This window comes from Harpia harpyja, chromosome 1, assembly GCF_026419915.1.
Source record: "Harpia harpyja isolate bHarHar1 chromosome 1, bHarHar1 primary haplotype, whole genome shotgun sequence".
NCBI lineage: Eukaryota > Metazoa > Chordata > Aves > Accipitriformes > Accipitridae > Harpia > Harpia harpyja.
Window position 1 is genome coordinate 73,513,804 of NC_068940.1, and position 17,521 is coordinate 73,531,324.

Consider the following 17,521-nt stretch of genomic DNA (forward strand, 5'->3'; position numbering starts at 1 on the left):
AGGAGGTTCCTATCTAAAGATGCCTGAACTGTTTTTGTGACCTTGTGGGGGTGCTGAGTACATCTTTTACTTTCTTAATAGCTTAGTCTGCATAAGATATGTCATTTATATGATTTGGTTGTGATCTTATCATACTAAGTAAAACTTTTATCTGTTAGATACTTGGCACTTGAGCTGTTTTTCCATGTCCAAAAATTTACAAGACTCATCTGTGTCTTGCATCTATGATATATTCTGATTCTATAACTTCTCAGTCTAGTGAAACCTAAATTTACCTAAGCTGCTTTTAGTGGTTGTTTGTATATGCTAAACTCCTGTTCATGTTCTAATCCTATTCTATATCTAATGGTTATTGTACACTACTTCCCATGTTACATTATGTGTTAAGTAATCAGGATTGAATGATAGGTGTGCAGTGGTTTCTGACACACTGGCAGAGACTTTTGAACTGCGTTGTTTTTCAAGTCCCTCCCCATCTCAGAGGTAACAAACCTCCCTTTGGAGATGGAGTGCACTTGAGTTTTCATTTGTTCCTGCTTCAACAGCCAGACCAAAGGTTTTCAAGCACAAAAAAGATGCTAGCAGGGTTAGTGTGGTCCCATTCTGCAGACTGTTTGAAGGTGCTGGTAGTGCAGCTTCAAGTAATGCTGAGGCTCTGCCAAGAGCAGGTGAGGAGTTCCTGGATCTACTTTGCCAAGGAATTGCTTGTGTGATCCAAGGGAACAATTTTTTTCTTTCCTTGCATATTGAGTGCTTTTTAAGCTCTCCATACAGTGAGGCCTTGACTGCTTCATGAAACTAAAATAGTTAAACTTTAATAGTTTTTCTACAAAAAAGTAAATTACAACTGTTCTTCTGGAAGTGGTTAAGAACTCCTACTATCCAGTCCATAGTAGGTTGGCACCGGCATGTGCCAAGAGCTACTGTCAGTGAAATTAATATTGTTCCCAAGTGGTCACATAACGGAGTGCTGCCAATACAAACAATGGTGCTGCAGATTCTCAAACTGTTAAGGCTGTAATACAAGCTTCTTTAACCAGAGCTTGTTCACCCAGCTTGGAGGCCACTCCTGCTCTCTGAAAACCTCAGAAGCAAGAAAAGGAAGAGTCAGCAGTTTTATTCATGATTTGTTGTGTTTTAAATGTCCTGTAGGTATTTGAACTTAGAGTGGGGCTACCCTGGCTACATGGCAGAGAGCTTGGGTGCTTCTAGCCCTTAGCTGATAGCTGATCTTTACCAGTAGGTCTCAAAGTGCTTTGCAGAGCAGAATGACCATGGTGGTTCCCATTGCAGGGGAAGGGAAATGACTTGCTGGAGGTTGCGACCACACGAGGTTCAGGAATAAAACTGAGGTATGCTGAACAGTCAGGTGCTTTGTCCAGTAAGTCAGTTGGTCTCTGCAAAATCAGAAAATCATTTTCTTGGAAACAAAGAGTAAAAAATTTCAATGTCTTGTACCTGAAAGGAATAACTGCTCTACTTCTAGGAATAAGGTTTGGGAAATTACAGAGTGACCTACCTTTTGTACAAGCAGTTGTAAAAGTGGAGCTCTCTGAGACCAGGGACATTAAACAAAAGGGACATTAAAAACATACCTTTGCACACTTGTAAAGCAATTCATGGACTATTTGTGTGCAGCTCGTGCAAAAAAAAACCCCCAAACCAATGTTGGAGAAATATAGGCATTTTTCAAATAGTAAACTAAACTGATGCAATTTACTGCAAGGTATTTACATAAATCATAATCAAAGCACTGAATTTTAACTTTGTCTTTTTGTACTTGAAACATTAAACATACTGTAGTTATTGAAATCTATAAAACTGGTTCTTTATTTGCAAATTGCTTCCGAATAAATTAAGATTTTAATATACTCTGTATTGACATTTTTAGCTATTTATTGTCAGCATCATTCACAGCTGATTTGCTGAATATTTGCTAATATTTGAAGTTTTGTTCCTGCATCTGTGTTCACTGAAATAGCTGCAGCAATATTGGTTATTTTTTCCCTCTGCTGCTTGCTACAGTTCTTGCTTCAGAGGTGAACATCCTTGCAGCAGGGTCATGGAGGCAGTTCACAAGAAGGCTCCTGAGCCTGTGCTGGGGAAAATCAAGTACCTAACCATGCTGATTTTGCCTGATACCAGAGAGTGGGCATTTGAACTTACATCTACTTGATGGGTGGCTGGTACAGACAGGTGAGATGAATCACTTGCTTAATTGATTGCCTGCTTTAAAATTTTTATTATATTTAATCTCTGACAAATGTGGGTTGCTGAAGGCCAAGTTCTAGCACCAGTATTATCTGCAGTAATGTTGACAGCAGAGGTACGTTGGCTCCTCAGCAGCTGAGACCTGGCATGTTGTGTAATGTGATGGGGAGAAGTTCTGGTGAAAGGCTAACATGAAAATACGTGATTTTAAGAGCCTTTTTTAAACACAAGGTGCATCTAGAAAAGTGTTACTGGTTGCTCTGTGGCTCCACAGACTTTCTCTCCCATGCCTGATGCAGCTGGTTGGAGAAGTAGAATTAAGTTGTGTCTGGGATTGATGGAGCAGGAGAGAATTACAGAATAATTTGGGTTTGAAGGGATGTCCTGGAGGTTGTCTGCTCCAGCCCCTGGTCCGAGCAGGGCTAACTTGAAAGCTAAAGCAGTTGTGCAGGGCCTTGTCTGGTCAGGTTATGAAAACTCCAGGAAGGAGATTGCACAGCCTGGACATTAGTTCTTGTGTTTGACACACAATTTTCCTGTGAAATTTCTTTTTACTAATGCATGCTTGTGAGTCAGGCTGCCTGGCTTGCAGCATGTCTTTGCCACGTTGATGTGCTATCCTGCTTTCTTTTTTTTATTTGGAAATGTGTCATGAGAAGGTATTTTGCTGGCAACACAGGAAATGTGCCAACAGAGGTACTTTGAAAAGCTTTTAAGTATGCAGACAATCCACATTTTCCTACTCCTGATCTCTCTTTTCACTGTTTTGTTGATGTCTTCATTTAGATCTATCTGAAAAGAAATGGTAACCTGTCACTGGGAATATCTTTTTAATCATAGCATTATACAGCATATATATCCAGTGCGCATTCTTTTGAAAGCTCCAAATAATGTATTATTAAATTATAACTTGCATCAATAGAAATATTAATTGTTGCATAAAATTTTAATAATCACTAAAAAACCCCACCCACCTGCCTTTGTGTGCTACCCTCCAGATCAAAACCAAACCAGATGCTGATGGCTAGAAGCATGATGGCAGATTACAAAGACCATCTATTGTGTTTATTAGGTGCTGAGTTTTAAAGAGAAATAAATGCAGCAATATTGCTAAATTTTTACAGTGACAGTCTGTACAGTGCCTATTTTGTACTGAAAAAAAGGGAGGATGCTGCTTTCCTGCGAAATGTTGCTGACAGCCGGGAAGAGTGAAATGCACTGGGAAGCTTTTAATGTAGCATTAGGAAAGGTATGGCTGAAATGGCAAACTAGAGCACAAATGCTGCAATAAAGTTAGGTTAATGAAGGAACACAAATAGTCAATTAACTGTAGTCTGCATATTTTAATGTTATATAAAGCATGATAAAAAACAGTAAAATTCTGATTCTTTCTTTATTTCATATTTAATGAACTCTCACTGCAAACATTGTATTAGCATATGACTTGAAAATGTCCATAAGGTTTTTATGAGAAAGAGAAGAGAAAACTTGTTTAAACTCTGTTTCTATATTGTAAACTATGGCTGTAGCCCATGCAGTTTATAATTGATCTATGGAGTGAAATGAAATGGGATTTCTGACGCACTTCTGTGAACATGGAGGTGGGAGGTGAAGTTCCCATTACTGACACCTTTGAATTTTGTCTTGTCATTTTTTGTGGGTATAGTTAACTTACTTTTTATGTTGACAGAGCAGAGACACTGAGGATTTATTAGGCGTGTTTTATGCCATCATTCCTTGGATAGTTTTAATTCAGCATAAACAAGTGCTTCCTCTGAGCACAGCTGTCCCTCCCTGCCTCCCTCTGCATCCCACTGCTTTCGCCTGTGCCCCTGCCACCCGCCTTGCTAGTGATCGTGTTTGTATGGCTCCCCAGTGACCTGGCAGAGGGAAATAATCTGGGTTAAAATGAATCGTTATTTAATGAGCCGCTTCGAAGCTATCGGTCCTTCAGCTTCGTTCAGGACGTGGCTTCACAGACGTGGGTAGAAGCACAAAGCAGAAGAGTGGTGGGGATGGGAAGGTGAAGCAGGAGGCGAAGGGAGGACACAACCTGCTTGTCAGCAGCCTCATTTTATGGTACTTTAATCTGGTCATGGAAATGCATCATTAGCAGGCAAGTGGCCATCTCCTTTTTTTAAGGAATGTAAAGTTTCTCTAACCCAGGCATTCCCCTCTGCCAGTTCACCATTCCTCCCTTCCTCTCAGACTGAGTTGGCTTCCACGTCAGGATGCCACAGCTTTACTTGAGGCACAGGATAATGGACAGAGGAGGTTTGGCCTGTGTTCGTGCCTTCCTGAAGCTGGATTTATCCAGGGCTTTTCTCCCATGGTAGGACTGGGGAAGAGGGAGGAGAGCAACCAACCAGTCCTGCCTTATTGTCTTCTGTGATATTCTTTTCTATTCTTAACTTCTTTCGGGTAAAGAAAAGGGCATTGCAAACAAAATTTGCTCTTGCGCGCTAAATTACACTCCTTGCTAGGCTGTGGAGACTTCAAAAGTGGCTGCTTTATGCCAGATTAACTAAAAAAGAGTTTTGTTTGAAGCATAAACCCATTCATCCGTATTTAGTTTGGTATGTACTGGAAAATACAGAAATGCTTCTAAACGCATTGCTTTCCTGACTGTCGTAGTCTCAGAAATAAGTCTTTAAACCTAAAAAGCACTGCTTGTCTTTATAAAGAGCAGCCATTTTCTTTGCAGATCCCTTTCTGTTTTGTGGGACATGAGAATGAACCATGAGTTGTGGATTTCCCTTTTGTGAAATAACTTATTCAGATTCATTGCAGGTTCTTTTTATACAGAAAACAGGTGAGAATACACTCTTTGGTTTCCTTTCACTAATGACCCATTTGGGTTTCTCCAGAGAGCTTTGCAGGCTCACCTGGGAACCCTGCATTGCAAGCTCTGCTGAATACAGATTTCTCTTTTTACAGTTTTTTGACCTTTTTATGCTACACCTAAGAATATTAAGTTTAAGATGATCAGGGGAAGATCTTTTCTTTATATAGAAGATCCTTTATAGAGAGTTTTATATTTAATCTTAAATAAATATTAATGGAGAGAACTGTTCCATTGGTTGTTCTTCATTATCCATGAATTCTGACAGGGGGTTTCAAGAGGAGTAGTGGGGGAAGATTGTTTGTGACAAATATTATTTGGCAGAAAGTCAGGCATATTCAATGGGTTCATACGAAACATATCTGCTGAAAGTCAGCTAGCTTCCTAACCAACTCTGCTTGCTGTGCCTTAGCAACCACGAGGAAAAATCTGCTGCCACATGGAAACGGATTGGGATTCATGACAACACTCCCTACATCCAGCTACTCTCAAACAACGGTAGCACTTCATCTGCGAAACACAGCACCCATGTCTTACTTCTGCTTAAAACCCCTATAATTTAGGCAGTAGCAAGTGATGTCAAATGCAAAAATTTGAAGGTGGCAAAGTGATAAGCCAAATTGTTCAGTAATTTTCTCTCCCTTCCCCCACTCCTTGCCTGGCATGAGTAAGCACTGGGAATAAATGAGCATTTACTCCTGCAGAAATTGCTGCCTTCTTGTGTTGCAGATTGAGGAGGGTGTGTCGGGCAGGTACAGCCCAGCTTTGTTCCAGGATTCGTGTTCAGATCAGGGCTGGAGTGGAAACTCTCTAATTATTATAGCTGCTTGCTTTTAGCAACTCCAGCAAATCTTTTTGAAGAAAAAAAGCCCACAGGGTTCCATCAGTTCTAACAGTTGCAGTAGTTTCTATTGCTGTTATGGCATTATCATTGTCGTGGTTCGTAATGAGAGAAAGAAATCTGTCTAGGAAAAAAATAATTACTTTTTGATTTGTGTTGGAGTGGGAGAGAAGCCTGAGGGAAATTAAGTAAATACCTCTGGTGGATTTTTTTAATTTTTCCTGAGCCACTGTATTCTTAGAGTTGAATGATTAGTAAAGAGAGAAAAGCACAAACAGATGATTGTTTTGGGGAGTGAATTTGGATTCAGCTTTATTTGTGATCCTTTTCTGTACGCTGTCTCTCACGGTTGGAACGTGAGAAGTTTCCAGCATGAATACTTGTGAAAGTGTATTTTAGGCTTGGATGCTTAAATGCTTGTTGGAAATCTGTCTGAGTATATAATTTCCTTTGTGGTCACATTAGCCAATTTAGGATTCAGGTGTTGAGTAGTTGCAGAAAACCCCCTGTCAGGGAATAGAAATGATCTCATTACCAGGTAGTCTATGCTACACCATGTGCATTTCAAAATGAGATGATTTTTTTTCAGGCTATTTATATTTAGGGAACAAGCCCTGATGGAGCACAACATTGAAGCATTTGCTTAATTTTAAGTATATTGAGTAATCCAATTTGGAACACACAAGTGCTATACTGAATTCTTCAGGGACATAGTGATAGTGCCCTGAAACTATGAACAATTGTTTTCTTATATTTGTACACAAAAATATTCCTAGAACTGCTCAGCAATGTGGAGTTGATCATGGGCATGTTTGCAAATTAAGCCCTGATCAAACAGACAAAAATTGATGAGTGTGTTGTAAACTGACAACAGGTGAAGTTTGATTGTGCATTGCAAACTCTTAATGTGGCATTATGCTCAATTTTTGGTAATGCAACCAGGTAAAAATCTAGTTATTTGAAAAACTTGGAGTGGAAGCTTGACCAATTTGCTGGGGGGGAAGAGCCCCGATTCTACCTTTTTTCATTTCTTTTAGTTTTAATATAAATCCTACTGTAAAAGATTTAGAAAAAGGTTTAATCTTGAGTAATAAAAAAATTTCTTACTTCCTTTTTTTTGCCAAAGCTTTTTTTCTTGCTAACTGCACAGGAATATCAGAAGCTCTTAGAAGAAAGGCAAAACATTTGTGTCCCATATTTGAAATTATTATTTTCCTACAATTTCTATGGCCTCTTCCGTAGTTACAGCATGACTTCTAGTGTAGACAGGTTGCTGGCTGCTACCACTGTACTAAATCCCAGCTGAGGAAAGCACTTGAACTGGAGCTCCAAACACTCTTGCTTTGTTTCTTTCTGAGCATGATGGTGGTTAAATTGCTAGCAGATGTATGGAGCATTGCTGATGCTACCGCGACTGCAGTGCTGGCAATGGCAGAAATATCAGCAGTTGCTGGAACAGCTTGGGCAGGAGGCAAAGCACAAGCAACTTGTAGGCAAGTCATCCTCTGAAGTTGAGATGAGGCCAAAGCAAAATCCCAGACCTAAAAAGAAGGAGAAAATTCAAATGTATCCCCAAAAGGTATGACTGAAAACATGCTCTATAGTATCTTTAGTCCTTGATTAGAGCATTAACCAGGTTGTAGTAAATGCATAGGGAGTTGCTATAGTGGAGTATAGGAAAGAACTGAATAAAGAACTAAGTCAGCACCTCACAATAAGATATAGCTTGATCTTTCCAATGGAGAGCAAAATGTGCTTTCATTAGTACACTTTGCTTGTTGTGTAGTATGTCATGGGGGAATTTCTTTCCAAAACATTCAAAAATCAGTTTGTGCTCATATATTAAAAATATTATCAATATCTTTGCATGCTTAGCTTTAAATAATGGCAGAGATTCTCAACTTGTTTAAAAATAATTGTCCAGTTGAAGCAATACTAATTTAAACCCAGATACAGACCTTGCATAGTAGTATCAGTCATTGAATTAGCTACTGCTTTTAAAAATCCAGCTGGAGTATTTGCTTCTTTGGCCAATAATTCCATGAGATGGTCATATGGATTGTAAAGAAGTATTTCCTTCTGGTTGTTTTAAATTACTTGCTGGTCACTTTATTCTAATCCTCCCATTCTTTTAACACCATTGCTCTACTCCCTGCATTTCTAGTGGTTTTAAATACCACAGTAAACTCCCTTATAATTTTTCCCAATTTCAGACTAAATTATCTGTGGTGTATTCAGATTTGGATCCTAGCAGTCCTATTCCAAAACCTTCTCCTGGGCCACCTGTCCCAACTGTCCTCTCCTGTCACATGCAAGTTGTGTCCCCAAGCTAGAATGCCATCCCTGTGCCACGTTGATACTTCATGCTCCTGATCACCCAGCCCAAGACATCAGCTCCCTGCCTCTTTCTTCCTGCATCCCCAGCAGGGAAGCTGAAGCCATCTGTGCACACCTATTCATGTACGATGGGAGAGTCCTCCTGGAGGACACCCAGTGCTCTGGATCTGCTCCACATACGGTGTCCCATCCCAGGACCATACATGCTGCCACGTCCCCATCTCCTCCCTAACACGTGGTTTGGCAAAGATTCTCCTCAACCTGGTGAAAAGGCACAGAGGGATGCCGGGGTGCTAGTCCCTGGAAAGCAGCACTTAGTGTGGGTATAGCTGTTCCAAGGTAGTTTTCATGAGAGATGAGTTGTTTGCTTGATGGCTAAGGAATTTGCCTTAAAAGCACATTTTGGCTCATTCTAAGAGTTATTTGCAAATGTAATTTGACTTGGGGGGTGTGTGTGTCAAAATCATTTGGGAGGAGCAGCCTATATTTACCAAATACCTTCAGGGAGGAGTGGTGCTTCCCCCACAAAGCAGCCTGAAGGTTGGGGTTTTCAACAAAGCCTGGACCCCCGATCCACTCCCTCTTCTTCATCTCTCTGGAAGGGGACTGCCCAGTTTGTACCTAACAGCCAAAGTGGAGTCTGCTGAACAGAGCTGTGCTCAGCAACACAAAATGAAGGGTTTGTGTGCTAGATAAATATTTATTGAGGCAAGTTTTTAAAAAAAAACCCAAAAACAAAACAACAAAGAAAAGGAAAAGAAAAGGGGATCTAGCTTAGTAGCTAGGACATAAACTCCTAAAATTTGACATGAATTTCAGTCTAACTGCAGTGAGTGCGTCAACATTACACAGGCTACACTAGCATCAACAGGAAAGATAATTTTTTCTATTCCAGAATGCCACTTCTACTCTTGTTTTATTTTCTCCTATGCAATTTCCATTTTCTTACATTTGTAGAAATTATGTGTGTATAGATTCCTGCACGGCAGGCTAAATGTACTCTCCTGGGCTCTCCAATGTTTCATGCTTGCTTCAAGCTGATATGGGTTCAGGCTGCCACTGACAGAAACTGTTGTCCTGTCTTCCCTTCTCCCATTTCAGGGCTGCGAATTCTTTCTCTACCTGCTGCACCAGAGCTATCACTGTGTGCTTTGAAGGATAAACTAGATTTTTATATTTTTTTTCTCTACTTGTTTGCAGCCTCAGTCACCTTTTGCAGACTCCCTGGAATTTCTTCCTTATATCTAATCAAAACCTACCCTCTTTCAGTTTAAAACCATTACCCCTTGTCCTACCACTACACTCCCTGATAAAGAGTCCCTCCCCATCCCTCCTGTAGGCCCCCTTTAAGTACTGGAAGGCTGCTATAAGGTCTGCCCAGAGCTGCCTTTTCTCCAGGCTAAATGAACCCCAACTCTCTCAGCATGTCCTCATAAGGGAGGAGCTCCAGCCCTCTGATCATCTTTGTGGCCCTCCTCAAGACCCAGTCGAGCAGGTCCATGTTTTTCTTATGCTGGGGCCCCCAGAGCTGGACTCAGTACTCCAGGTTGGATCTCACGAGAGTGGAGTAGAGGGGGAGAATCACCTCCCTCGACCTGCTGGTCACGCTTCTTTTGATGCAGCCCAGGATGCAATTGGCTTTCTGGGCTGTGAGCGCACATTGCTGGCTCATATTCAGGTTTTCATCCACCAATACCCCCAAGTCCTTCTCTGCAGGACTGCCCTCAATCCACTTATTGACCAGCCTGTATTTGTACTTGGGATTGCCCCGACCCATGTGCAGCACCTTGCACTTGGCCTTGTTGAACTTCATGAGGTTCCCATAGGCCTATCTCTCAAGCCTGTCAAGGTCCCTCTGGATGCCATACCTTCCCTCTAGGGTATCAATCACACCGCACAGCTTGGTGTCGTCAGCAAACTTGCTGAGGGTGCCCTCAATCCCACTGTCCATGTCGCCAACAAAGGTGTTAAAATAATACTGGTCCTGGACCCCTGAGGGACACCACTCATCACTGGTCTCCACCCGGACATCAAGCCATTGACCATAACTCTTTGAGTGCAACCATCCAGCCAATTCCTTATCCACTGAGTGGTTTGCCTGCCAAATCCATGTGTCTCCATTTTACAGACAAGGTTGTGTGTGGGACAGTGTGAAATGCTTTGCACAAGTCCAGGTAGATGATGTCAGTCACTCTTCCCTTATCCACCAATGCTGTAACACCATTGTAGAAGGCCACAAAATTTGGCCTTTTTGCTGAGTTTGGTCTTATGCTGTTGTGTAACTGCACCCTGCAGTAGCAGCATTTTGTCTGGCTGAGCCTCAGCTGTCTTCTGAATGCCGCGGACCAGGCCAGTGCAATGCCAGGGGCTGTAGTTCCCACCGTCATTGCTGGAATTAGCTTGCTGATGATAACGTTGTTAGCACCAGCCTGGGAATGGAGCAGGGAGGGAGGAAATCGATGTGTAAGCTTCGACCATGCTGCTGCAGTGAGTGAGGCTTGCTGAATGAAAGACTTGGACAGAAACCAAGTGAAGTGGTGGTATGTAGGGCTGCTGCAGAACCAAGGTGTTAATGATGTGCCGGCTAGGAACAGTAAGTGGGATCCGAGGCAATGTTGCACTCTTACGGCATCTTTGTTGGGTACGGGAGAGGGGAATTAAGCTTTTATGTTACAGTGTTTCCATACAGAGCTACTGTTACACATGGAACTACACTAACATTTGTGATGAGCGTGGAAGGGTAAACAGCGTTAGATGCTTCTGTGGTTCCTTGTCACTTCCCTTCCCTTTCTAAAAATACAGTAACAAGAACATAGGGGGAAAAAAAGCAGGTGGCATTACTGAAATATGGATTCTGTAATTCTTACAGGGTGTGAAGGACAATTTTTTTTAATGATTACAATATACCAAGTGTGAATTGGATCCTTCTCAAAGCGAGGAATTAATTATGCTGTGTACAAGTAGGAATAATGTGGGAGAGCACCACGCAATCCTCCCATTGTGCTGCCTGTGCACCTGCAGAACATCTTCTATTCCACTTCCAGACTCCTTTTAGGCAATGTTTATTTGTGTCTTGTGTGGCTTGTAGTAAGATAGAAGTTGCCAGTAAGCATCTGAGTAGAACATATCTTGTCTTTTAACACTGACAAGATATGGAAGTGTCATGGTGAGTAACAGTGGGGTAACCTGTCTCTCATGGAGATGTTTATCCTGTCTCTGCTTTCCAGATTTCTGGCTCACTGTTAATTTTGTAACTTTAAATCCCCAATCTTTATTGATCAGTGGTAAGGTTTTGGCATTTGCATTTCCCTGCTGTGAAGAGTTATGTATCATTTTCCTTTCTATCTCCTCAAATATGAATCCTCTCTAATTTCATTGAGTGATGGGTTATTCTCATGTTGCATGAAACAGAGTACAGAAAGTCTGTCTTTTTGCTGTGCCATTTCATTATTTTGTATAATTGCATTATGTCTCCCGTAATCTCTCCTCTGTAAGGTAAATAGTCACAGTCTTTCCTGCCTCTTCTCATATTAAAATTTACCCAAATCCTTTATTATTCCTACTGCTATCATTGTCTGAATCCCCTCTAACAGTGGAGTGTCCGTATTTTGAGATGCTGTTACCAGTGCAGCATGTGGCACAGCAGAGATAATGCTGATCTACACTAGAGCAATGTTACCTCCCTGCTGGTCACCATTTTATTCGTCATTTTTCCTAATTTTTTTTTTTTTTTAACTACAGTTAAGAATTTCATTTAGAAGAGTGGTCTTCCTTGAGAAGTGTTCTGTGACCCTGAGGTGTCTTTACTGAATTTATAAAGTTTGCTTTAAGAGGTATTAGAGCATGTGTAATTACATTTTCTCCCTCTAGTACACGCTGCTTTTAATGTTGAGCTCATCATGACACTGCCTCTTCACCTAGCTTTTTTTTTAGGTTTGTCTTGAAATTCCTCACTGTCATTTCTGGTCTTTCCTGACCCAAATAATTCTGTGTTGTCTACAGACTTTGCGCCCTCATTGCTTATCTTTTTTTCCAGATTAAGAATAAATGTAGTAAACAACACAGAATTGAGTTTACCAAACCTTTTTCCTGGTGTGAAAAAAAAAATTATTTGGAGACTTCGGTTAGACTACTCAGATGATTTGATAAATTCTTTTTATTTAGGTTTCAATAGGGAAAATACCTAGATTGCTGCTATTTTTTTTCCATACAAAAACCAGAACAAAACTAAAGCTCTACCAAATTGCCTTACAGACCCTGTCCAGAAGAATTTCAAATCCCTATTTGGAAACTCCTTCAAACAAGGTACTTTTAAATTCCATTTCTTCAAACAACTTATTAGGAATCTTTTTACGTTGGTTCAACCTCTTAATCATAGCTTTGAAGACACTTGTGAATGGGGCCTGCAGTTCAATCCAGTTAACAAGTTATAATTTGTGTGTGTTAGAAACTGTCTACTTCTATTACTGAATTTGCAAACTGAATTGTTGTGAATTCTGATGTACACTCACTTCACAGCCATTTAAATGATTGCCACCCTTGTTTAGCTTACTTTTGCAATATTTGAGAGCTCTGTTCTTGCATCTCACAAGACTTTACTGTCTCAGGGCTATTTTATATTCCTTGAAAGATTCCTAAACATAGGAAACAAACAAAAGAAAAAAGGTGAAACTGCAAAATTGTTTTTTCTTTCAAGTTAGTTATTTGTGTTACTGATGTGTTTTGCTGGGATGGTGAGAAAACATCGCAACAGAAGCATGAGTTAAATTCATCAGTAAGGAGTAGTATACAGAGTCCAGTCGGAACATGGTTTTATGGAAGATGGAGTTGGGTCCTGTTTTGATAGACACATCTGCAGCCTTGAGGTAGTAAGGTAGAAATCAGGTGTGAGGGAAGTCAGAGGTGTGTCCATTCTGAAAGAGCACATCCTCCTGGCAAGGTACAGATGAAATGACCTGTAGCTATCATAGGATACCTCCAAAGTTTCTGAACAAAAAGAAAAAACTATGAAATGGTGTTACACTGTGTATTAGGCTTGTATTAAAATATTTAACTCAAATACATATGGAATAATGCTTAATTTTAACTGTATTTTTGTGGTTTTGCAATGGTTAATATAGTCTTTTCGCTTTGCTAGAATAACACTTTTTTTCATTTGAACTTGTCTGTTGTTCAAAGGTAAAGCTGACAGATAGTAAAACCTCTGCTTTTCTAAGGCAGCAAATGTAAAAGTAGTCCAGCTCGTGGGGGCATCTGCAACCCATGATACAACTGGGTATGACAGAAGTTGGGGTGCATTTCCTATGAGGCTTTGACTGCTTGCTTGTCATTTAGCTGGGGAGAAGGCAGTGCTGAGAAGGAGGGAGCGGACAGTGGCAAGGCAATTTAATACAGCAGGAATAAATCCCTGTTTGTCATAGTTTTCAATTTCTCTTTTCATTCAGGTTTATGGAGAAAGTTCCTCCTGTGCTGGGAGAGCTCTCAGGAATATTTTTACTCTACAAGCATCTGACCTGATTAAAGACAGGGTGTACCTTACTGGCATTTGCAGGTAACCCGAGATCATTCGTTTTAATCAACTGGGTGGGTTTTATTTGCATTTGTCTATGGCCTGATTTGACAAGAGGGTAAATTCTGAGAGTGAAATGTTGTGTGTGTTACTAAGAATTGAAAATATTTTCTAAAAAATTCTTTAAAATCTCATGCGTTTTAATATCTTTTCTAATGTTACTTTGTCAATTGTCAGAAAGCAGCAGTGGCCCAGTTGTATGTCCATTAATTTAATTGCTTATGATTTCATATACATTTGTGTTTGTCTGGTATTTTGTTGAAAAGAAAGAGCATTAAATTCAACCCTGGTCTGGAGTTAGAAAAGAGATTAATTGGATTCCTGAGATTTAGTTACACGGTGATTTTTGCACATAATTTATAGAAAATTTCTGTAATGAAGTGATTTTCCATTTATATTGCATTACAGCATAAATGCTTCCTCCTATTTTCGGTTATGCCAAATGCAGGTCTCTATTATAGCACCATTCATTCATATCTGTATTTAAGAAAAAACCACAACTTGTGATTTAAAAAAATAAGTTTACCAATAACGTGAAAGATGAAGTACATCCTAGAGCAATACTCAAGGTCTTAAACATATATTGTGTAGCTGTATTGCTTATGCCTATCCTCAGAAAGGAAATAGAATCCTGAGGCTAAAAGCTGGATTTTATTTAGCTCTTATAAATCTTTGGATGACTGTCTGTATGCAGCACAAATTGATAAAAATATTACGTATTGTAAAGTGTGCCACATGAATTAGGTACGTAAGGGAACTTACTCATATAACATGAGTTCCCTCATTGTAACTAGGGGCATCCCCTGAGACTTGCCAGAATAATTTCTTCCCTTGAAATGAATAAGATTACAAAAATTAGTAATTGAGGCAAAGGGTTTGCCCTGCTGAACAAAAGGATTCACTTTTAATAGCTTTAAAAAATAGCTCTTTATTATATAAGAACATTTTAACATTACTGTAGTGTAAGAAGTTATGTTTTGCTTACTTTCAGGAGAAGCTGTATTGGATCGGAACTGGTAGACTGGCTTTTGGAGCAGTGCCCTTTTGTTAAGTGCAGATCTACAGCAGCTGGAGTGTGGCAGCTCCTCCTGGATATGGGCATTATATTATCAGGTCAGTCTTGATAATACTTCTAACGTGACGAAGGCTGTCAGTTTTTCCTGCATAGGATAAGACTCACATTTTTGATGGGAGACGAAGGAGGGAAAGAAAAAAATTGCAGATTGATCCATTTTTCTTGACAGTTGTTTATTTTACTCTTTGGTAGGCTCACCTCTGTGACCTTTCATTTCATAAATACCAAAGATGAATCTCTTTTTTTAGGCAATTTTCTTCCTTTTCCTTTTGCAAATGTAATTACATGTTACCAAGTTGCAGACAGCATGTGTGTATTTTCCAGCCTATTTTTTTTTCCTCCTCAAGCTCTTTTAGGTTTTTCATAAGACAGCAGCTGGTTAGCCACTGCAGATCATGGCTTTGCCAAATGACTTCTCTGGCTATTAGTGATTTTCCCTTCCTCTCTCTGTTTTTCATAGTTTTAGATAAGGATTGAGAGAGGATTCAGCTCCTTGAGATGGTGGTGATGCCAGGTTCTACCCATCTGTCCCCACCTTCCCCACCAAATTTAGGGGTTTGGTCCAGCTAATATGGTTGGCAATAATTACACTGGTGACTAACCTCTGGAAATCTGATGGACTTTACTTTGTAGCTGGGACTACTTAGGTAGCTCGACTGAGAGCATACCCTGCCCTGGGGTCTGTCCTAGACACTTAACTTTCCTCCTTGCAAGAAGGTGAGGTGTTATGGAAGATTTCTGCTTATGTACACTGACAGTATACTTAAAGGTTTTCTTCTGCTCCAACTACACTGACAGTATGCCTGACTATGCAGCCACAACAAGGGCTGCTGTCCCAGCAGGAGCTTGTGCTTTTGGCCTTGGACCCCATCCTTTGAACCCAGTTTAATCCCAGTTATGCCAGGGAAGATGACAGTTGTACTAGCGCATCATCTTACCCAGGTCTAGTCTACAAATCCAGTAGCCCTGAATTTGAGGAGAAGCTGGGATAATGATGGGCTGCATCCCCATTACTGAACTTTGTTTACTAGTGCATGGCCATTAGTGAGAACAGATTAGATGCCAATGGCAACTGAGGCTCAGAAATCTGACAAGTGGAAGGTTCTTAGCTTCTAATTCTGAACTAATTCCAAAATTGATTAAATACTCAGCAGTCTTAACGCCTGAATTTCAGGAGCCTGGAGATATTCAAATTCAGGTTTTGGCATTGTCCTGTTTGGATGCACTGAGTTTATACGAGAGGGTGGGATTGCTTCTATGCTGAGTTTGCAATCCTTTTGCCCTGTGTGGTGGTGCAACTCAGCATTAAATTCAAGTGTAATACAGAATGTGGTGGGGACACAGAACCTTTACATGGTAAAGGTTTAAAGGCTATCTAATGTTATTTTTTCTAACAGTGGACAGACAACTCTATTTTCAAGACACTCATGCTTTCTACCAGTTCTCAGCGGATGAATGTACCTACCTTTTCTGTGAATTTGAGAAAGAGGAAGAATGGAAGAATGGAGTAAAGCTCCTACTTCAACTACTGCCGTTGTCTCCTCCCAGGATTGACATGTGTAATCTGTAAGTGTGTGTATACAACTGTTTGCAACTTTTGCTGACTGTTTTGTAAGTGGCTGGCTTATAATGACACTGTTTACCCCCAAACCACCATGCAAAGGAGCCAGATTTCTTTTCAGGGTTGACAAGCTTTGTAGAGATGGGCTTTCCTGTGATCTGCATTAGGATTAGCATCTGAAAAAGTCAGTGTGACTAGATAAATGAGGACACTCGACTTGGGGTTCTTGGCATATTGTTGTTCTTATACAATAGCTTGCTGACTCCAGCTTGCTTTATTACCTGGGCAAGTGGCTTTATTTTTTTTTTGGTCCATTATTACATTTGGAGGTTTGACACAAATTTGGCAGTAGGCATGCTGTGGAGCTGATTGACTAGCAGATCAGATGCCCTTGTCCTGGGTTAGGATCAGCTATCAAATGGATAGAGAGGATAGGTAGGAGTGTGGTAGCTTCAGTCGTCTGATTTTAGTTTGCTACTGCATGTTCATCTGCATGTACAGAGCTCTCTACTCTCCCATTATTATTCCTTTTCCAGAATATGCCATTTAAGAGTTTTGCTTCCTATACATCTCCTCGTGACCTATCTATTGGATGTTAACACACCCTCTGTGCTGATACAGCTGCACTCTGAATGTTGTCTATGTAGAGCAGCTAGAAGGAAACCGTAGTTATCTGTGCCACAGTGAGAGGCTAAAATATAGGAAAAAGGTGTCAGTGAGAGGTCTGGAGGCTCGTAACCCCTCATGCCTTGGTAAATCTGCAGGAGCTGGCCTGGATAGACAAGTTGGGTTAAATTCTTTCATTGTCCCTAGCATGAGGAAGCCTCAAACTTGATACTTATAATGTGGAGAACTATTACTCTGCCAGTAGTTGGATTTATTCTCTTTGATGTCAAAGACAAAACTTTATTCTGTAAGTACTTTGCTTCTCTACATATTAGATTTTAAAAACGCATTCTCTCAGATAAATGTCCAACGGAAATATTTTAAAGGAGCACAAAGCCCAAAGTCCCTGTAAGCTGTTGCAAGCCCAATTTCTTAAATTCATGTGTTCAGTCTGATTCTTAAATGTGTTGAGCTGGTAG

At 40.4% G+C, this 17,521-nt stretch overlaps 1 protein-coding gene across 2 annotated transcripts in view; it reads left to right on the forward strand.

The window, feature by feature from the left end:
- The window catches only part of RAPGEF5 (Rap guanine nucleotide exchange factor 5), a 165,586-nt gene that overhangs the window by 17,081 nt on the left and 130,984 nt on the right, over positions 1-17,521 (forward strand). For both annotated transcript variants that reach the window (XM_052800280.1, XM_052800291.1), the window contains exons 2-5: positions 12,486-12,536; positions 13,676-13,782; positions 14,792-14,913; positions 16,273-16,441. In XM_052800280.1, the coding sequence (XP_052656240.1) occupies positions 12,486-12,536; positions 13,676-13,782; positions 14,792-14,913; positions 16,273-16,441 (449 nt within the window). The remainder of the gene's footprint in view (positions 1-12,485; positions 12,537-13,675; positions 13,783-14,791; positions 14,914-16,272; positions 16,442-17,521) is intronic.